This window comes from Pangasianodon hypophthalmus, chromosome 7, assembly GCF_027358585.1.
Source record: "Pangasianodon hypophthalmus isolate fPanHyp1 chromosome 7, fPanHyp1.pri, whole genome shotgun sequence".
Classification (NCBI taxonomy): Eukaryota; Metazoa; Chordata; class Actinopteri; order Siluriformes; family Pangasiidae; genus Pangasianodon; species Pangasianodon hypophthalmus.
This window is the reverse complement of record NC_069716.1, coordinates 22,006,239-22,029,333: the sequence shown is the minus strand read 5'-3', so window position 1 is coordinate 22,029,333 and position 23,095 is coordinate 22,006,239. Positions and strand designations below refer to the sequence as shown.

The following is a 23,095-nucleotide window of genomic DNA, read 5'->3' as shown; positions in this document are numbered from 1 at the left end:
GCTAAAGTTTTTATGTTCTACTGTGAAATAGTTAAATTCCAATCAAGAGCAAACTTTTACCAGTAAGCTAATGTCAGCCTAGCCTAATTAGCTAGAATGTTACCCAAATAGTTATACTGGGCATATGGGCATATATTAAGCATCCGTGCTTATCATCATGAACAACATGAGCAATGTTTCATTTTAATTTAAGCCCCCCGTTCATTTTTTTTTTTTTGAGAGCAAACACATGCCATGCGTGGAAGCCTAGCCCGAATTTATCTGTTTGACAAGCACGGACAAGAGAAGCTAAGATGCATCAGAGAGATGTTTTGTGGCCCTGGTCCAAAGTCAGTCAGCATAGGCTATTAAGGTTCATATAGGACTACACAATAGGCTAAAAGGAAACACATATTACAAGATATAAAACAATTGATTGTTGTGAACTTAAAGGTGCAAAAACCATGTTTTCCGACAGACATTTAAATCGTCCAACTTGATAGCCTTTATATATGGAATAGTTTACTCAAAGTGTCTACTTCTCCTTGGGAATCCTGGATGCTTCAACTTTGACCTAATTTACATCAAACCTGTATTTTTGAGATTTTTAAAAAATTTGTATTTAGGGCTCTTTATTTGTCCAAATCTCAATTTTTGTTTGAATTATATGTTTTAAAAGGCAAGTTCAAAACAATGAAAAATATTTAATGTAACTTTTATATAATTCAAATATAGAACATTCATATTCAGATACTTCTGTCAGTGTATAAACTCCATACAATGCAGCCTAAACAATAGGAAATAGGATGGAGTTGGGTTTGAAGCCCCTGGCGACATGGTTTCACACATTTACCAGTGGTAGACTATGTATATCTAACTATAGCAAAAAGCTATAAAAGTCTTATTTTTCTTAGAAGACTTATTTTGATCAGAACTGTGTGGGTGTGTCAGATCACACTGTGATTGAACAGCACTAGTGTTCATGAACGCTGCGTGGTGTGATGGTGTACTGTATTTTGTACATATTTTTAACAGCACAGTGCCACTTCCTTTTCAGCTAGTTTTATAAAACTGATTGATCATCAGAGGATGGCATTGCAACATGCAGAAAGCACCTCATTTTTCATTTAACAGTATTATTGCCTTATTAAAGCCCTGCTGAATAAAAAAAAAACCCAGCCTGGGACAGATAGCTGGTCTTAGCTGGAAAATTTAATTTCATCAAATTCTTGGGATAGTTGCACATACCTACCCACACCCACACAGAGACTATAGAACTACCTGAAACGTAATTTATTACCTGCCAAGAATAACAAGAAAACTGCAAAAACAAGCAAAAATGATGAAATGAGAAAAATATTACACATCAGAGATCTATCCCGGTTCATCCCCTTCCCGATCAATTCCTCTATGCAGACCATGTGACCAAACATTTGAAACAGCCTGTACAGGTACACTGTATAGACAAAAGTTTATGGACACCTAACCATCACACCCATATGTGCTTGTTGAACATCTCATTCCAGATTTAGTCCCCCTTTACTCTTAAAATAACCTCCAGTCTTCCGGGAAGGTTTTGCTGTGGGGATTTGCCCATTCAGTCACAAGAGCATTAGTGAGGTCAGGCACTTACATCAGGTGAGGAGGCCTGGGGTGCAGTCAGCATTTCAATTCCTCGCAAATGTGATCAGTGGGGTTGAGGTCAGGGCACTGTGCAGCTCTTCCACACAAACCTTGGCAAAACCTGTCTACATGGACCTCGCTTTGTGTCATGCTGGAACATGTTTGGGCCCCTTAGTTCCAGTGAAGGGAAATGTAATGCTACAGTATACAAACACATTCTAGATAATTGTGGCAACAGTTTGGCGAAGGTCCACGTAGGGCTGTGGTGGTCAGGTGTCCACATACTTTTGGCCATATAGTGTACATGAGATAGGATTTGCAGGACATTTTCGCCTGAACACCCTTCCTTCATTAGAAATGATGTATAAAATCTGATCATAAGTGGGCACTGGAGACGCACTCAAAATGCCAGGTGTAAATTGCATTTTGGCTATCCACTTGTGATCAGATCACTTGAGACAGATGTTAATAGCAGGTGTGAACAGGGCCTTAGGCTCGTGATCCCAGGTTTGTGAAGAAGATTGTACCTCTGGGTGTTTTTGATGTCTGTTTCATATGGAAGTCCAGAAAGGCCAAGAGTTTTTTTTCTAGTCATCTCAAGAAAACAACAGTTGTTTTCTCGAGATCATAGCTTAGCTTTCTCACAGAAATGGCCTTTCTGGACTTCTCATGGCCTTTCTGGACTTTCCATAGTTTTGTGCTCTATTAGGTGTTTTTAGCTGGGTACCTACAATTAGCTGGTAAGCTACTATTTGCTATCAGTTTGTGTTTTCCAATTTTTCGTGGTCTGAATTTGCAGTTCTGCTGCTTCATTTTTGTTGGGAAAGCTTCTAGCTTGTGGGCCAACATCACTTTCAAGAATACACAAATCATCCTCTTCACTCTTTTACCTTAACATAGGATTAAATTAATAATCCAGCAACATAAACCTAATCTCTATCTGCCACATTTGTAGTACATGTGTATTTACCACAAACAAAAATTTCTCTGTATTGATAAAATTACGAAAAAACAATTTCCTTGACACTTTCATGTTTACTTGAAAATCTAAGGCAGTTGTTGGGGGACTTCTCACAAAACGTGTTTTGTAGAACGCTTACAGCTAACAATGGCATTTCTTCAATGCTACTGTTAGCTGCCTAGTTTGTTAACAGTGTGTATTTGCTCAGCCATCTTTAGACTCTCAAACCTAGTTGATAGTAGTACCCAATTTCTTTGACTGTCTCTGTGTTTTAAGGTTCATTTAGCTAACTATCATTTGCTCACTTGTTTGCTTAGTGTGTGTGTGTGTTGTCTGGCCTAGTTGTTGTCTGGCCAAGCTGGTGATGTCTCAGGCGAAACATGATTGCAGGTTTTGTTGCAAATTTGCTAACTGCTCTGTTTTTTAGCTAGCTAACTTATGCACTTCAGCTTGTTTGCTGCTCTTGTCCACTGTGTTCAACTGTGCTGTGAGCTGCAGAGCAGCATAGAGCATCAAATCAAGTGAACCAAGCAGTTCTTTTCATTTTTGCCAGGAAAAAAATGCATGGGTTATGAGGAAATATCCCAACGGAGCAAGGGAAATTATAAAATAATCATCACAATCTTTTTTTTATTACAACAGCATTTGTGTTCTACCCTAAACATTGGGGAAAATCATAGTTAGCACAACAGCCAAAGCGACAAGTATAGGGAAGTCAGTTTATGAAAGCAGTTACTAAAGAGTGTATAAAATTGCAGCTCTTTATGTTATTTCATATATAGCAGTGCAAGAGCCGCAAGCTCATTTTCTCACTCTCACTGTCATCATGCGTCAAAACTGCACTAGAAAAATCTACTTGCACTTGCTCGAACACACAAAGTCCGTACCATGGCCATGGGTGGAGACACCGGGGGTTGACTGTGCTGCTGCTGAAGAGCAAAGCGTAGACATAGTGCCATTAGCAGTCCTCTTCCGCAAACATAACGTTGATCCCATGTTCACGGTACTGATTTACAGCATAATAATGCATTTGAACAGATGTGTATCATTTAGTCCATTAGGCTACAGTGCGTGATGTAGATATGAGTAGATATCTTTGTCTGAATTTGCAGTCCTGCTGCTTCAGGCTCTATTCATGTTTGTTGGGAAGGCTTCTTTTGGTCCGCTGTGATAAGACAACGACTCCCGTGTCACTTTCAAGCATATGGAAATCGTCTTCACTGTTGTACTTTGACATAGCTCTTAAAGGAATACTCCAGTGTTTTTTTTTTTTTTTTATTATACTCTCCATCTACTGTATCTGTAGCATATGTGTAAATACCACGGTCAAGAAATTTACCAAGAAAAGAACAGAAACCCCAATGACTCAAAAGAAATTAATCGAAAATGACTGAAGGGCAGATGTTGGGGCAGTCATTAATGTCATTAGTCATTTATGCAAAACATATATTTTTGTAGAACATTTTTCATTATGATCAGTAGTCAATGATATTTGTAAATTTAGCTGTTTAATTCATCTGTTAGACTATTTTATTCAGAAAGAAGTATCTGGGGTTACCAGCATTGACAGAGCACATGAATGCCACAAAACCTGACAGGGAAAGCATCTGTAACTGGAATTACTGTATCGCTCCACTTGGGTAATGTCTATAAGAACAGCTTTAGTAAGAGTTTAGTAAGACCTCTCTCAAGCTGGTGTCATCTGCTGTCAGCGATTTTTTTTTTGCCTCAAATTACTCTACACTGGTCACTTACATGTGATCTGAGTTTACTAATCTTTAGTTTACTGATTTTTAATCAACTTAGTGATCAGTAGTTTTACTGAGGGATACCACGATTTCACTGGTATAGCACACAAAGGCTGATATCTGTACACGCTAGCTACAGCATGTACACAAAATCCTCTCATTTGACGACAAATCAGACGTCTTCTGGAGAGAAATGCTCCTGCACAAAATGCATTTGTGCAGTGCAATCAGTGCATCACTGTCTACTAGTGTCAGAAGGAGCCTCAAATGTTTTGCTTTTCGTGGTTTCTGCCGACTATTTGACAGCCTTTAATGGTTCGATGTGCTGAAACAGAATGGCAAAAACACTGGCGCTGTTCTATATTGGGTGAATGAAACACTTCAGCCCTGTAGCAACACAGCAAGCATCACGACCTGGCTCAGAAGCCGTGAGTAAAAACATATATGTTGGAACCAAAAACTACCCATTGGTAGTCACCAATATTGCTTTGCTTCTCATTTACATAAACTTTGTTGCTTCACTCGCCCCTCCACTTTGTGTCACTAATGGTAATTTGCCAGCTCTCATTGGAAATTAATGACTTAATGAGTCACTTTGTTGCATAGCGTCGCTGCTGGTGTGATGCTGTGTGATGATTTGAATTCACAATCTTCTGATCAGTAGCCCAAAGCCTTAGCCACTGAGCCGCAATACAGGAAAACATGTTGAAACTCTTGTCTGTGGTAAGTATATATATGCTACAGATGCATTAGACAGAGATTAGGTTAAACACTGCAGCATTCCTTTAACTCACTTTCAGTCGGTTTTCTTTTCCCCTCTTTCTCTCACTGTTACGCACAAACATGCACATACATACATACATACATACATACTTACATACATACACACATTCCAATTCTTTCTCTTCCTATTTTCCATCACATACCCTGTCTTCTTTTATGATACTGTGAAAAAGAACCTCATACTGGGTTCTCTGCCACCCCAAGCAGGTAGCTCCATTGAAAAGAACTGAGATTATATATAGAATCAACTGAGATAAATTGCTTTCAACATTACAAGTGCCTGAGTCCATTGTGACGGCTCAGAAAAGAAACTTTACAATAAATAAATATGACATAATAAATAATGGGGACATTTGCATCATACTGTAGACAGCTCATATGAATCTGAACAAACACCTCAGCATGTAACAGAGCCCTTAAAACAGCTACTGAGGCTGAGACATCGAAAAGGCCTCGCGAATAAGCCAAATGCTACATGTCACGCAAAAAAAAATCAGTCAGGAAGCCAATTCTACGTATGGACTAGTCAAACACTGAGATGTCACCATAAATGTGTTATGGCTTCATCACTGAAATGTGGCATCACGCCATCACTTTAAGTCTCCACCTTGTAAAGAATACACTCCAGAAACAAGCAATGATGTCACAGTTATTTCATACTGACATCAGGAAAGGTGCCCCATGACGCTGCAGTAAATGTTCTCCAGACATCACAGTAAAATCAGCCTTGTGATCATAGTGCATCTCATTAACCATCACAAGAAACTGCCATGTGCTGTCAAAATCGACTGCAGTCATGTGATGTAAACACGCTCCTCCAATACAGTCTCGGTCTCCTTTTACTTCTGTATTTCCTTTTTGGCACGACGTTCACTTCGGTATTAAAACTGTTGTCATAATAATACTAATAATACTTACAATAATCCTAATTTACTGTGCATTGAAATAATAAGGACATTTTAATGCTACGTTCATGTGTCTCTCCTTTTTCAAAGTCTCAGACCATCTCAGTCGTCCACTGCCATCTCAACTGTGTCTCAGACAGAGGTCAAAGTTCAGGGACCCTGCGATGAGCGTTCAGATAGAGCTGTCTGAGGTGTGTTTGTGAGCGGCTCGTCCGTTGAGTCCGTGAGCATGGCTGATGGAGGGACTGGACTGGGTTTTGCGCATGTGGCTGTCTCTGCTGTCTCCACTGAAGACACTGGCCTCGATTTTATCCAGGTCATCACTCCCCACGCGCAACTTGGCCTGCAGAAGGTTGACGTACGTCTCATAACGGCTTTTCTGCACAGACACACACAAAGCGGTTAGGAATGTATGCTGGACACACAGGAAATGCATTCAGAAACACAGGATTCTGTGCATTATATGGCATCAAGACATTCATGTAATGTATCAAAGGTGCTTCAACATGCTGCTGACCTCATAGGTAAGGTAGTGTTCTTTGATGCGGTACTCCTCTGACTCTTTGCTCTTGGGCGTGAGCTCTGGTGGATTCCTTTTGTGCTCCTCCACCTCTAAGGAGATCTGCTTCAGCTTGCTCTCATGACACTTCAATTGCTCCTCCTGCACAGATGTTCCAGTACAACAGTGTAAGGGGGTTTGGAGACAACACACACACACACACACACAGAACACTTATTTTCATTTCAAAATTCATTAAAAAATTTGGTCACATGCAAATTCCCACACAATAGCTCCCCCTATATGACAGCTTCCAGTGGGGAGTGTGAAGGCTAACAATTGCTTCCTCTGAGACACATGAAATCACACCATTTCAAACTGCTGCTCATGCTGCATCACAGGGCAGTGTAACACACTCGGAGGAGAACATTACCCACCCTCTTCCTCATACATGAGGTAACAGACATCCATGATTAGCTAGTGTCGCTGTGATTGACAGGGGAGTAAAAGTCTCCCACCCAGACAGCACTGCCAATTTTGCCAATTATGTATAATTTAATGACACATAATTTGACATACACGCTTTCAGGGTAGGTGGAGCTTAAGCCCTCTTCAAAGTTTCAGATAATCTAGTGTCAGAAAAACTTAAATAAGCATGTTTCTGTTGAGATTTGAAGTTATAGACACAGGCTATCCTAAAATTTGAAAAATGATTCATGTGACCAAAACTGTCATTTCTATCTGAACCTGTAGTGTCTTGCCTTATGAGTGTGTGTACCTGATTGAGCCTGGTTGTAGATGATGGTAGCAGAGGTCTGCAGAATTTTTTCATGGAACCTATGGCAGCAGGAAATGCAGGAGCAGAGAACAGAGCAGCCACCAAATTGATCCTGAAGATCCATGACATCATCTCCTCCTCACTCCTACACAGACACATATACTTGTGTACTTGTATCAATAAAATAGCTGACTGAGCATAATGGGAAAATGGATAAAAATGTGTGATGTGAATTATGACGATATATAACATCACGTTTATAACCCCCTCCCCCAGAAATAATTACAAGCAGTTTCGAACTTACGGTGCCTGGAAGAGGAAGACTCTCCAGTCTGAAGTTTTGAGCTTGAGAACGTTGGGTCTCTTGCTGTAGTCGCAGGCCCTGGTGGCCAAAGCATGGTGCACACGCACTGCGTTTTTCAGGTCCACTTCAGACAGGTCCTTATCAGGTTTATACTCATCCTCAACACAAGAGGGAGACAGAGAGCGAGAACTGAGTGGGTTTTATAAGCTGGGTCATACTGCAGCAGTGTTTGTGTGCAATGACGAAAAAAAGTGGAGGAAGAGACAAAGTCAGTGTTTGTGTGTGTGTGTGTGTGTCTGTGTGTGTGTGAAATACTTTCTGCAGGTAGAGGATCATGCCCTTCAGCACAGCATAGAATTTCTTCCAGCCTCGCCGTCCTCTCGGGGCTGCAGAGAGAAAAAGAGAGAGGCGGAGACAGACAGATGCAGAGCGAGAGAGAGAGACAGAGAGAGAGAGAGAGAGAGAGAGAGAGAGAGAGAAAAGAGAAACAGAGAAAAAGAGCTACTTAGTTAAGGATGCATTTTACTAATGGTAGTGGTTGATCACAGATGCCGTATCCAGCTGTGAGGAATATCCCTGCTATCTCCTCCACCTGCTGGAAACCCAGGATCTCACTCACCAGTCTGCCAGCTCAGCTGAACACACTCTCTAATTAGTCTAATTGGGTCTTACATCATATAGTGACATTGACACAGTTACTTTAAAGAGATAGGGCCCTTAACGGCCAAGTTGCTTACTGATGATATATCATGCTCCTGTGTGTTGAGATCTTCTCAGTGTGTAGCACATTAACACTTACTTGACTAAAGCTCATCTTCTCTCTGTGTACCAATACTGATCTTAATGTATGTATCACAAAATGTCTGTAAAACACCTTTGCTCTTAAAATGTCCTTATTATTCTGAAATTTCTAACTTCCATGGATGACTTCCCAGCTCAAAGACACCTTATTCAATACAGCATGTAATTACCAGACTTAAGAAGTACATTAAAGCAGGGAAATCACCATCATCAATCCTAATACTAGACATTTCAGGTTTATTATGAGGCTACTGCCATCTTCTGGTGTAGTGGTATATTTTTTTTCACAGAGACAGATTACACAAAGGGGAGTAAGGCAAGTCTGTTTAGTGCTTCAAAACTTTGTATCTGTATCCATATTCAGATTTAAACCTCATTTAAATTGGGCATGGCCTAAACCTGAAGGATTTTTTTTAAATCCCACTTGTTATTATTACTATTTTTGTTTGTACCTGCCTGTGACATTTTCTAACGAATTTAGCTGGTTCCATTTCCCAAAATGTAGGCCTTAACAAACTGGTAGCCTATTTTAAACCACCGTGACCTTGATCAGGCAGTTACTGAGGATGAACGAATGAACGATGTAAATCACTGCATCAGGTCTTTCTTTGTCCTACAAGCCTCATATCTGACTGCTTGCCCACATGAAAGTAAAAATATCCCACTCACCTGACTTTTCTGTCTTTCTGGCAAGCTTTCTTTAAAATAAACTAAAATTGCACCTCGTATTCATAACTGTTTTTTTTTTCTTCTCTCCATTTTCTCCTCAATTTGGTCACCTGCCATTTCCCACCCACCAGCCAGCTCCCACCTATCATACAACAGCTACCAACTGGTGAGGATGAGAGCTAACATGTACTTCCTTGTTTGCTTCTAACAGCTGCATCGTTTCAAATTGCTACTCACATGTAACACACTTAGAGGAAAGTGCTATCTACCCTCTTCCACATACTTGAACACACAGACACCACCGATTGGCAAGTATTGCTGTGACTGACAGGGGAGAGGGTACGCGATCCCTCTCACCCAGAGAGCGTGGCCAGTTTAGCCCCTTTGGCTCCCTGGCCACAGACAGCTGTGCCATCATCATTCATATGTGTATTTACGTCTGTTTATAACACATTATCTCTTCATTCTGATTAATGTATTTATATTCGGTTACATTCCTACCGTGAGTGAAAGTATATTTGTTATGCCTGAGTGAAACTTTTCAGAGGAGATGCAAGTTCTTTGGTGTCAACTTGGTGTGTTCAAAAACCCTCATACTAAGCATTAAATATCTACAGAAGTTGTTCTGCCACCAAACAGACACACTATACGTTTGCATGCGCAAGCGCACACACAGACACACAGACACACACACACACACACACATGTACACACACATATTGTGCATATTATATTCTCTCTTTCTGTCCGAAACACTCACTGCGTTTGCCGTCCATATCTGCATGGCTCTTACGGGTCAGGATTCCATGTTTGTATGTGGCAGCATTGAGCAGGAGCGGGATGGCGATAAAAGGGTTACTACCATCCGTTACCCTAACAACCCGCTTGCTCCCTGCCTCACACTGGTCCTCAACCAGCTCGGACAGACTCTTCCTCAATTCCTCTTCCTCACTGCAAATGGAGATAGAGTTACACATCCACAGCTACAGACTTCCTCAGTTTATCTTCTTTGCAGCATGTAAATGTTAGTTCTATATACAGTGTATTTCCTAATCCACAGATACTCACATGGCCCATTCTAGCTTTTCATTCTTTATTGAATTATACAGCACCTAAGCAAGAAAGAGAGATGAGACCTGACGTTAGATGTATGCTGCAGTTAACACAACACTATACAAAAATATAGCATACAACCTATGAGATAAAGCTTGTCTTTAAGGGAAAAGTCCACCCTGAAACACATTAATATGTTTATATGATGATGTATTCTTGTTCTTCCTCTTTGCAGATAATGGTTGTCTGCTGTGCTGATGTAACAGTGTGACACTGCTAGTGCAGGTGTTTAATGGTGTTTAATGTAAAAAAAAAATAAACAGTAATGGAAAGATTTTGCTGTTAGCTCTTAAAAACAAAAGAGTAGCTGCTTTTTTCTTCACTCACCATTCTCCAGTGATGTTCAATGTCATAATAATGTGAAATCCCAAGCAGAAGTAGCAGAGACAGTAGTGGAGGCATGACAGACAGCTAACATTGGACTCAAATTTCCAAAATGCAATGCTGCTACATCATACAGTTGTGCTCAGTTCAGCTAATTAGCAATCTACAAGATGATGAGCACGACAGCGTTGATGGTGAAATTAACGTGAAAGTTGAAGCTTTGGAACCTGATCTGTTTGAGCAGAGTATACAGATGAGGAGGTGAAAGAGCTGGACAGACTAAAGGACAAAAGCACTGCTGCATTTCTCTTTTTAAGTAGAGATGAAGCAAGGGCTAAATCCTCATTGTGCCACTATCAGCAGGTAGTCGCATGGCATTCTGGGTAAGGTAGGAAACCATTAACCAACAAAGCAAAATTAGGCCAACATATAAAAAGAAGGTTAAACTAAAGATGTCACCTCATTTTAATGCAAAATTAATCTTGGATGCCATTGATCACATGGTAATTATAAAGATTAATATGCAAGTCGTTCAGGGTGGATTTTTCATTAAGTGTGCAATGATGCCAACCTGCATCTTTAAACACAACCTCAGTATTGTGCTCAATACCTTGAGTAATTCTTTGGGAAAATCTTTTCCATCATTCAGACCATCCAGATTGCTAATGAACTGCTGGCAGGACATCTTCTTCCCGATGTTCTAAAACAACCACACAGAATGTCATTCTTACATTTTTTTAATGTTATTGTGGAACTAGTATTGTGTTGCATTTGTAATAGCTTAATGTAACTGATGAAACAGCAACTGAGAGTCATAAAGATGTAAAAGATGGAGGGAAACTGATAGGTCAGTATTTACACCCAGCACCACCAGATGGCAGTAGTGTGTCACTGCCAAACAAATACACACACACACACACACACACACACACACACACACACTGTGCACACCACCCAAGCTTTCTCAAGTTGCACCATTTTGTTCCTGTTGTTCATACAAGAGCAGGATCTGTTTAGCCACAACATGCAAAAATGCTCTAATATCAACCATCTTACACAGCAAAACAAGAAACAGATGTGGTGTGTATGCTAAATGTAACATGTACACAGTCTTGGAAGTGATTGGATTTTGCCTCACATGTAACTCGGTGTGGTTAAACACAAATGATAAATGGAGAAAAAGAGTATTGGATGAAAAAAGAAGAAAGAGAAACAGAGACAGTGTAGAAAGGATTTGCACTTACCACCTGATCATAACAGCAGCCACGGAATGAGATGAAAGTGTATTAGGGAATATAAGTCAGAAACAGGGAGACAGGAGTGTGTTAGACGGACAGCAGATTTAAAAAGTGGCTGTGTCTTTAGGGGACAATATCACAGGGTCAGAAGTAACATTTCAAACTGCTGTGGAATCAAACTAAGGCAGGAAAGATTTATCGTTGTCCATAAGTTGTTTTCTGACATTCAGCTGATTCTACACTATATAAATCTTCCTCTCCACATCAGTCATATTTAACTAGCTGACAACTAAAAGACATGGCCAAAGGAGCATGTTCAACAATCATTATTTGTTACTGATTAATTCACAAATATTCATAATAATAAGTCTCTGCCAATTCAGTAAATTCAGTAAATGTCTATTATAAAGAACGACCAATAAACAATGATTATCTTGAATACTTAAAATAAATAGAAATTAATAGAAAATTGAAGGACATGCAATAATGGGTGAGGCTTTAAAACATACTGTTTTTCACATCACTACTATACACTGTCTTAAATTAGAGAAGATCATTAGCATGCACTGTTACTGCTGTGTGTTTCTACCCATCATCCAAAGACAGTAATTATGCAGTACATGGAACTAAATCAAATGTTTTGGCTGCATTTCCATATGTTACATATGCAATTATTACAAAGTGCTGCATCTCAGGGACTAAACGAGGAGATGCTGTGTGTAATAAACTCATTAGCACGAACAGAAATTGAGTCTGTGGTATGTCTGCTAATTGCAGCTGATTTAAAATGTATTTTATGCCAGTTATTTCATTTATCCTTCTTTTCCTCTTTCTAAAATGTTGCTGACTGTTTGACAAACATACTGCATATTGTGTATCATGAAATATATTCAGGTGTCATGATATGATATTTTTGCTACATCACCACACACCACTAGTTTAGTGTGTGTGTGTGTGTGTGTGTGTGTATACATACATGGCCATGCAGGTCTGTATTCAGAAGCATAAGAGCACAGGTCAGTGTATGGGCTCCATCTGTAAATAAAAAGAACAAATATATTTGAAAATATATATGTACAATGTACAGTCCCCAATTCTTTTGTTTTTGCTATACACTGAAGACATTTGGGTTTGAGATCAAAAGATCTCAAACAGAGTGGACAATCAAAGAGCTCATTCAAAGAGCGGACATTCAGAGATATTAATCGTTTAAACAAACAGTCAAAGAAATACCCGTCACATGTCCCAATATTTTTGATCAATAGAAAAATGGGGAGGGGTTTCAAATAAAAAAGTGTCACGTTCTAAGTTGCTTAACACATCTGGCTGTACATATCAGGAAATGAAAGCTGAAATTCTGATCTATCGTCTTGTATTCATCTTTTGATCTCAAACCCAAATGTCTTCAGTGTATAGAAAAATAAAAGAATTGGCCTTGCCATTCTTCTGGAGGGGACTGTATGTACAAAGCAGAATTTCAAGGGCAGAAGCTCGACTGGAACTGAATAGAACAGAAACAGCACAGAAACAAGAAAAAGATCTTATCTTATCTTAAGCTCCAGAATGATCAGAGGCCTCATAATACACTCACTGAGCACTTTATTAGGAACACGTATACACCTACTCATTCATGCAATTATCTAATCAGCGAATCACGTGGCAGCAGTGCAGTACATAAAATCATGCAGATACAGGTCAAGAGCTGCAGGTAATGTTCACGTAACCATCACAATGGGGGAAAAATGTGATCTCATTGATTTTGACTGTGGCATGTTTGTTGGCGCCAGACAGGCTGGTTTGAGAATTTCTGTAACAGCTGATATCCTGGGATCTTCATGCACAACAGTCTCTAGAGTTTACTCAGAATGGTGCAATAACGAAAAAACATCCAGTGAGCGGAGGCCAACGGAGAATGGCCGAACTGTTTCAAGCTGACAGAAAGACTACGGTAACTCAGATAACCACTCTGTACAAGTGTACACATGAATTTACATGTTGAACCTTGATCCAGATGGGCTACAACAGCAGAAGACCATGTCAGGTTCCACTCCTATCAGCCAAGAACAGAAAGCTGAGGCTGCAGTGGGCACAGGCTCACCAACACTGGACAGCTGAAGACTGGAAAAATGTAGCCTGTTCTGATGTATCTTGATTTCTGCTGAGGCACACAGATGGTAGGGTCAGAATTTGGTGCCAGTAGCATGAATGGACCCAACCTGCCTTGTGTCAACAGTCCAGGCTGGTGGAGGTGGTGTAATGGTCTGGGGAATGTTTTCTTGTCACACTCTGGGACCATTAATACCAAGCAATCATCACGTGAATGCCACAGCCTATTTAAGTATTTGCATCCCTTCATGGCCACAATTTACTTCACAATTTACTTAATCATTTAATGGCTACTTCCAGTGTGATAATGCATCATGTCACAAAGCAAAAGTCATCTCAAACTGGTTTCATGAACATGACAATGAGTTCGGTGTTCTTCAGTGGACTTCCCAGTCACCGGATCTGAATCCAGTAGAACACCTTTGGGATGTGGTAGAACAGGAGATTCGCAGCATGAAAGTGCACCTGAAAAATCTGCAGGAATTGCATGAAGCAATCATGTCAACACGGACCAGAACCTCCAAGGAATATTTCCAACATCTTGTGGAATCCATGCCATGAAGAGTTGAGGCTGTTTTGAGAGCAAAGGGAGGCCCCTCCCTGTATAAGTATAGTGTTTCTAATAAAGTGCTCTGTGAGTGCATATTCAAATGCAGTTGCTTTTTAAGATGGAAAATGTGCACAAGATGGAATGTCCAGCTACAACATTCTTTCTGTAACTTGATAACTGGGTTGTTTTCTTAAGTTTACAGTGCTTTGGATTTTTTTTTTGTTAAAAAATAAAACATGATTATTGAGTCAGGGGACCAAAAATACTCTATAATAAAATGTTCATGAGCTGCTGTGAGTCAAGTGTTGGGTCAGAATTGACCAGAAATTTGAATGCATATGCCAGCTCACATACGTCAAACATCATCACACCCCAGCTTGGCATGACATAAGTTCAACTTCACAGTGGCAGACAGGAACTGCAGCCAATAAGGACAGGGAAAGACTGTGGGTATGAGAGAGTAAACAAACTAACAGGAGATTTTGGTGTGGTATAACCGTGGTTATGTCGGGTGAGACTGAGACACTTCTGTGCATCTTCTTGCCCCCATTTATATATTTCTTAGCTAGCATGCTAAGACTATCCAGGTTGTGCCTAACATTTTACTTCTGCAGTATTTTTATTCAAGTATTCGGTTCAGTAGGATGAAATGCTTTGCTGGGTCTGCATCCCAACCATGTTCCACCAGCTGATGACCAATGATGTAGCGTAGACTCATCTTAACAGAGTGGCAAGGATTTTTCAATAAGCGCTAATCCATAGCCATGATCAATGTATGCAGGGATACTTGCCTTCAGAGGTGAGGGCTTCTGGATTACAGTGACAGAAGCGTTTGGAAAAGTGCACCAGGACTCGCTCTCGCTCCTGCGTCTCTCCCATCAGAGGAAATGCCTTCAGGAAGTTCCTGTACAATGAGGAGAAACATCAGGAGAGAGTTAGAGGAACTGACATGCGATTGAAGGGGAGTTTTTTAACATAAGAGTCAGAAAAACCTAGTGGATAGTCTATATATATATATATATATATATATATATATATATATATATAAATAAATATGAATCATCTCATCATTCTGCCCATACTGTACAGTGTACTAAAAAACAAGCACTATATAACATGGATCTATTAAATACAAAGAGAGCAAAATAGAAAAAGAGACTAAAAATAGAAAGGGTGAAAAATATGGATTGGACTAAGCACTACAGCAGTGTGAGGTGTGGTCAGCTAAACCAAATGAGTTTTATAATTGGATTTAAAAAATGAAGACTATCCCTCACATGGACAGGTAGGTTATTTAATACCATTAGTGCTCCACAAAAAGGGATTGCCGCCAGCTGTTTTCACTTTTTCATTTCAGAAAAGAAAGGTGGTCCAGATTACCTTGATCACAGATATCACAGACTCTGAGAGAGGAATATATAGTGAAGATATTTTGGAACGTGTCCATGCAAGAAGCAGTTATTTGTAATAAGAGCTAGTAGCTGAAATGCAATCATTTTTGCAGTAGGAGAGCCAGGGTAGCTGTGGGCTTAACAGAATGCTGAGCGCAAATATTCCATTTGGGAAGTCTATTTGTACCATGACTAAGACACCAGTGTCTGACAGACATGTGACAGCAGGGCCAAGTTCTCCCACAACTATGCCTTAAATAAAAAAGAGGAAGTAGTGAGGCTTAATATCTAACCTGAGCTCACTGTGTGCCAGCAGCTCTGGCACTTTTACAGTCAGATGTCTAGATGTTTTGTATCATTTGTAAAATGAAATGGAAAAAGCAACCACGTCCAAGATCACGAAGATTCTTTCTAAAGCACAGCCGTAGCTCGTGACCATAGATTTTCATGGGGCAAAATGACATTAACAGTGATACAGCCTCCAACAAAATTAAGTTGAGAGGTTGGCACACTTGATGCACGCTATAGTCTACTATTTAGTGATATTTTAGAGTAACCCTGTAAAAGGCAGTTTAGCATCAACAACATACAGTCAGAAAGTATGCAACACAGCTCTTTTGAGCGGGTTTACAGATGTACCTTTGTTCAACTTTGTTCGAAGTAATATGATTATCCAGGACTGACAGGTTTCATCAAAATTTCTAGCACAATTACATCTCAAAAACAGCACAAAAGACCTGAAACTAGCCCAAATAATTTGAGCATCAGAAAAGAGAGACACATTTTTCTTCTTTTTCTCAGCCTTTGCTAGGGAAGCAAGTATTTCACACATATTTCTGATGTACGGACATTATCCACTCCATTAGCCCCTTTCCTTCCAGTCTCTGCAATCTATATTACAACAGAAATGGTTCTGTAGACACACAGTCTGCACTTAGACTTTGCCTTGTGCAGAAATGTATTAGATTTTATTCAGATTATCTGATATAAAACAAGATCTTGGTGGCCTTGGGGTCATTTTAAACTAGCCCAATCTTGCAACTCTGTCATTAACTGTCTGTCCACTGTTCCTCCCCTGAGGATAGGGTAGCATGAATCCTTCCCAAATGAACCTCTATTAGCACTTGCTGTAGTTCTCATTATAACCAATAGGTGCAATAAACAGGGAAGTGAGCACACTGCCCCATGATTGCGCAACATCTTGGAAGCAGAGCAAATCAACCGAACGCTAGCTTATATCTGTCAAATAACAAGAATTTTATAAATTGTTGGTCATTCAAAATAAGTGATTAGTATTTCAACGTGATTTAAAATGGGTGGAGCTCATGCCCCACAGACGAGCCGCCACTGCTATAGCACAAGATCTCAAACAGCCTGCATGAAATAAGAAACCAGACCTTACCTTAGCGCTCTGTCTAAGGACAACCCTGTGAAGTCGAAGAAGCTCAGATACTCCGATGCCACCATCTGGCTGAATTCATTACTGCAAAAGAGAGAGATCATTTTCTTCTTGTATTCTCTTACGTCAAGCAGGCAGTCGCCCACCCACACACAGTCACACACACTCACTTCTTTCCCAGGTGTCGTGCCACGTCACACCGTTTGAAGCCCTCCAGGTAGAACAGCCGCTTAGCCAGTCGCTTGGCAGCCTCTGCGTCGGCACGGCAACCATTGGCGAGGGTATCCGTGCTGCCCCTCTCCAAGGTCTCCAGGCTGCCCAGTTCAGAGTCAGAGTCGCACAGGCCATCTGTGAGATTGGCATCACTACAGCAACAAAAAATGACCACATTAGACTGGCCTCCAAACAAGCGTCACAGCCGGTTCAATAGAATTACCACAGAAAGAGAAGGTTAATAGCCATTTTAGGCCATGTGCATCATTTAGAAGTGATACAGAGCCACTGAAATCTACAGAGTCTATAGACTCTGTGCAGGGATCTTATATTCAGAATCCAATTTTTCTCTCCCATTAAGGAGATGGAACATCTAACTGAAATAATTAAGCCCTGGATGACTGCAATTACATGTGCAATGGTCTGTTCTTTTAAAATGATGAGTTTCAGGCCAGTGGAGTGTTCAGAGTTCACTCTCCCAACTGATATGTGAAGCCACCATGACTCTTTCACTGGGGTGAGAGACAGCCTTTAATAATTCATACATTTCCTTATTAGGTTTATACAATATACATTGAGAAAATAATTCAGCTGTGTGTGCCCTGATTTAGAGATTGAACAATTGATGACATAAACTAGTTAATGGTGCATTTTTATCAAGCCAATATGAAAGAATTCTACACTACGAATGTGTCACATCTCTATGCAGAGGAACCAAGTGCACACTCATACACCAAATGCTTGCTGGTCAGCGTTGTCACCTTTATATGTGTTTCTGCTTTCCTGCATAAATTATGGCCAGTATTATCTGATGCTGAGGCAATTTTTTTTTGCATAATCCAATTGCCACAATCACATTAGACCCAAACCTAATAAGACGTCAGTGTAATCTGCTGGTGGCCATGGTGCCAGCGGATACCGGTATTCTGAGAGAGAGAAGCGTAATTTGTGTTCCTCTTAAGCAGGCAGCCTCTTCAGCAAAATTACCAACAATCCTCTAGCAAAATTCCAATGAAATGTAAAACGCTCCACTGGGGTGAAGCCAGAGTGTATGAGACTGACTTAATTTGGTTTAGCTCTGAGGAAAGTAACTTAGTTCAGCTTAACTGAGCTGATTCCAATGTTAAAACACAAACTTGCATTGTGCTAGGCATCAGAGATAAGACAAAGATTTGACAGACACCGGTTATAGGGCACTTCCCAACCAACAATTTAACGTGTTTTCAGAATGTTACTGTTCTTGGAGCTTCACGTTCCCTGAACATTTAATCTGTTAAGATGTTGTTGTGTTCTGATAATATTTTAACATTTGCAAATGTTCTTACAACACTGATTCACCAATTTAGTTGTCAACATGTTAAACATTTCCATAACTTTATCTTTCTAACATTACAGCATAGGAACTGTTAAACACATTACTGAACATCTGATAAAGTTCCGTGTTAGCTGAGAACGCTGGGTTCAGCACTCGACACACACAAGAAGAAGATGGCAGTCCTCTGAGTAAGACAAAAGTCTCACAGTACCTAAGAGGAATATATCAAACACTGCAAGTTTTCCTTTTTCAACCTTTATCTCTGACATCTGCAACATATGTGCAATTACCAAGGACAAGAATTTTGACAGTTTCTTGCACTGGAAGACTGGAAAAAGACTGGAAGACCTGTTTACTAAAAACTCTGTAATAGAAGTCTCGGGGCAGTTGCTGGGGCATTTATTGAAAAATACTTCTAGATAACACTTTCTACGAAGGTCATATTTATTAATTATGTACTCATACTATAATGTATTCATAAGGCATCATGGACATTTTTATAATTAATTAAAGATATCTTTATTATGCATTATGAATTGTTTAGAAAACCAAAGAAACTCAGATACACTTTGCATAATGCATTATGAGACCAATTTTTTTTTCTTTAAGATAATAAATTATACCTGAGAGATCAGGAAGTCATACCATAAAACATTAAATTACATACAACGTCTGAAAGAACTTTTTATTCTATATATAATGGCAGTGTAGTTTTAGGATTAAAAAGTGAGAAATTTGTGAGAAATAAAACATTGTAATTGCTGTTGATTTAATAAATATTTTTCTTTAAAATGTCTCACAAATACAACTTTTAAATTCAAATATTAGATTATAAGATCGTGTGTCAATAATCTAATCTCATTACATATTTGCATATTTTTAAACTGCCCATAGACCCCCATTGTAGGAGGAACAGGTTCCCATTCTCTTCAGTCAATTCTTGTCAGTGGTTTGTTTTTGTATATGCTAGTGATATGGCAGATTCAGATTAAGCTCAAAAACACTAGACTATTCCTGTAATGTACAGGGCCTAGGTGCCCTATTCTCTACGCAATGCATGATATATTTCAGTTGAACCCAAACAGATAAGTGAGTAGTGCACAATGTAATGTGATATAACTCAGATATCAGAGAGAGATTACATCTTTTGTTCCAGCCTTTCTGAAAAAAGTGCAATGGAATTCATATTTGGCTGATCATATCCTCTTCCTGTGAGTTAAACCGCCTGCAAACTGAATCACTCCAAACGTAATTCAGGAAAAACTCAGCTCAGGGGCAGGTGTGTTGTGAAACATACAAACATGTAATACACGATTATAATTTGTAGATCCTAAATAGACAACATAACAGCTGATTTATTTGTTATTATAATGCCGCAACATGACAGGTACAGCATTAAAAAAGGTAATACATTTCTGAAAAAAAATTTGAAATATTATTCGTTTCAGCTGAATCAACACAAGCCATAGAGGTTTAGTGAAGCTTCATGGAGTAGGACTCAAGTACTTTTTCAGCTGTTGATTCTGAGTTCACAATAATGCTTGAATTAATGCTAACAAGCAAAGGTTAATATAATAAATACAAATGCAATCCAAGAGGCAAAGGATGTAGTTGACTGATGATTCATGTGTTGTAATTCTGACAAATAAAAAGTGTAAACTTTCCACCATGGCGCTGACCAGGATAAAGCGCTTACTGAAGATGAATGAATGAATGAATGAAAAGTATAAACTTGGTTTTAACTAACAGAAGGTGAAGGGAAACAGTAAAACTAACAGCATAGGTAACAGCAAGTCCAACTTTAACTTCATACCTCCTAAAATAAATTACTGAATATGAATTACTTAACCTTTGATTATAGGTTAAATAAAAATATAAATGACCACCAAATTACATTACTCTACCATAAACTTTAAAGTAGCTTTGAGTTTTCTCCTACTACTTCTCATGTCTATTAGCTTGTGTATGATTGTATGTGGCTAGGTTAGACAGTTAGGTGTTGTTGATATGAAATGTTTGCTTTTTCAGTTATTTCAGTATGTCAAGGTCAACTGTCCAAAAGTTATTATCTGGTCAAGGTCATTAGCTTATATGGGCCAGGTTTATAGTATCTTATAATCAGAGGGCCTCACCCATTATACTATATATTACATAACTATAACTATGTACAGTTACGTTCTTTAAACAATACCATAAATATTATTCATATTTGTGTATTGTTTAAAGTTAAGGGAGTAGACTACATTCTACACTAACCACAACCTAGAAAATGTGCACAACAAACATTTACTATAAATTAAGAATCTGAGAAGCAATTCCACAGAAAGGTAAGTGTGTCTGAAGAAAATAGTTTTCTAGGCCACGGGTTATTACAGGATTTAAATTTTTCAAATATCACACTTCCTAAGAAAAGTAGACTCCCTTATGTCTAAATGTGCCTGGAGTTACACATTAAAACATGAGTCTGCTTGTTCATGACTCAGAAAGCAGCACTGCCCTCCTGGCTTGCACGCTGCGTGCAACCCCCTCTCCAAGGGCTGAGTCAGGTTAAAGGTGTGGAGCTTGGCATGTCCTCTGGTATAAAAAAAATCACTGTTTGGGTGTGTGGAGTTTGGCAAAGGGGAAAGCAGCATAGCTTAAAAACACAGACTTGTGTTTCAAAAAATTTCTCTCCCACCCTTTTTTAATAAACTCACACAGAAATACTTGCATCTGTAACCACTTTAGGGACCGAAAAAAGGCAAAAATATTGAATTTGTCACAGTTAGACTAGAAGTAACAGTCAAGCTCTCAAAACAGTCAGGAAAGTGTTCTGCAAGGAGCTGCAGAGAGAAAAAGAACATTTCAACAAGTCAGTTCACTAAAACATGATCCACTTCACTGGTACTGTTCTGTAATTCTGATTCTATTATTACTGAATACGCTGCAGTTCCTCTCTGAATTCTTCATGTTTGCATGTACTGTAAAAGGAATGAAACACAATGGTGAGTGCTGTTATATGAAAATAATCAAAAATTTGGTGGTGTGACGCGGCCTGGCGTGAAGCGATGTTACTGTTACCGCCTCGAAGTTGGTTATTTTCCAATAATAACACATCCTGAAGTGTTTAATTCCTCTTGTACCGCAGCAATTTGCCAGCGATTATAATTTATTAATGAATATGTTGTATTTTTAACTATTTATAGTTACATTTAATGTTTCAGAATGCCCAAGAAATGTCCTGTTATCACTTATGTTATAGCTGCTATATATTAAAAAAAAAACCTCCGTCTTGAAGACTTTCCTGTGGTGGAAAACATACTGACCAAAAGACAAAGCTGACAAACTGAAGACAAAGCTGACACCCGAGACTCCTCCCATAAATATTAAATAAACATCTCTTACAGAAAGCTTCACCATAACAACAATTAGAGGTTTTTCTTTATTCCATTTATTATTAGACTAGGATTAATAGGAACGTCCAACATACAAATCCCTGTGAATTATTACTATAGAAACTATAATATATTAGAATGAGTGCATTAACATAAACCTGTGATTTGAATTACAGTCGGCACTACTGTCAGAGCTGCTGAGGGAAACTAATCAACACCTGTCGACCAATCAGACTCGAGAATTCAACAGCTATGGTATAGATATTCTTACTGACCACTTTATTAGACTCACCTACCTTGTTGGTCCAAATTGTTGGTGTATACTATAAATAGATATTTATTTCCATGCACAGCGTGTGTTAATCATGCTCTGCGTTTTCGTTTTGTCAGTTTCTGACCACATGACTGCTGGTCTATAGCTGGATATTGTGGTTGGGAGTCTGTTTTTCTTAAACCCAGCAGTGATGCCGTGGTGTTTTAAAAATGCCAGCATCACTGCTCTACCTGATAGACTTATCCCAGTGCCATACACACTACCAGTTCAGCATCAGTGATGAGCAGGGAACTGTGTAAAAAATAATATTGTACATGGTGGCTCACAAACTGTGCATGGCAACAGTCAGGAACTGTACACATATTAATGCTAGATTTACTTATTAAAATGTCTGATGAATGTAGATACAAGGTATGTACACTCCTGGGCAAAAAAAAAAAAATGGACCAAGCCCAAAATGGCAAATATGAAGCTTTTAATGGTCTTAACAACAAACCACTGATCAGAAAATGAGCAAGAATTAAAGAAATGCACTCATGAGACCCCCTGGGTCACCATTTGCTCGTTTACTTTTGCTTCAGTGAACTGTTTGTGAAAAAGCTCGAAACAGGGAGATTCACTTATATAGTCTTGTACGCAAAGATAAAATCAGGATAATGATTAAAATGTTTGATGTACAGTTTAAACTAACATGTCTGGGTGTACAAAATGTTCCCAAAATATCTTCTGGGATGTTTTTTTTTTTTTT

At 39.2% G+C, this 23,095-nt stretch overlaps 1 protein-coding gene across 2 annotated transcripts in view; it reads right to left on the bottom strand.

Moving 5' to 3' along the window:
• Window positions 1-3,165: 3,165 nt before the first annotated feature.
• Window positions 3,166-23,095, bottom strand: part of psd2 (pleckstrin and Sec7 domain containing 2) — a 41,215-nt gene continuing 21,285 nt past the window's right edge. The window contains exons 4-15 of one of the 2 annotated variants that reach the window (XM_026917943.3): window positions 17,342-17,536; window positions 17,175-17,255; window positions 15,173-15,285; window positions 12,702-12,760; window positions 11,098-11,187; window positions 10,119-10,162; window positions 9,811-10,001; window positions 7,896-7,966; window positions 7,581-7,738; window positions 7,277-7,421; window positions 6,517-6,660; window positions 3,166-6,378 (exon numbers count right to left, since the gene is read on the bottom strand). In XM_026917943.3, coding sequence (XP_026773744.2) covers window positions 6,172-6,378; window positions 6,517-6,660; window positions 7,277-7,421; window positions 7,581-7,738; window positions 7,896-7,966; window positions 9,811-10,001; window positions 10,119-10,162; window positions 11,098-11,187; window positions 12,702-12,760; window positions 15,173-15,285; window positions 17,175-17,255; window positions 17,342-17,536 — 1,498 coding nt within the window. In that variant the 3' untranslated portion in view covers window positions 3,166-6,171. Of the gene's footprint in view, window positions 6,379-6,516; window positions 6,661-7,276; window positions 7,422-7,580; window positions 7,739-7,895; window positions 7,967-9,810; window positions 10,002-10,118; window positions 10,163-11,097; window positions 11,189-12,699; window positions 12,761-15,172; window positions 15,286-17,174; window positions 17,256-17,341; window positions 17,537-23,095 lie in introns of both variants that reach the window. The other variant, XM_053235420.1, reaches the window with a different exon arrangement.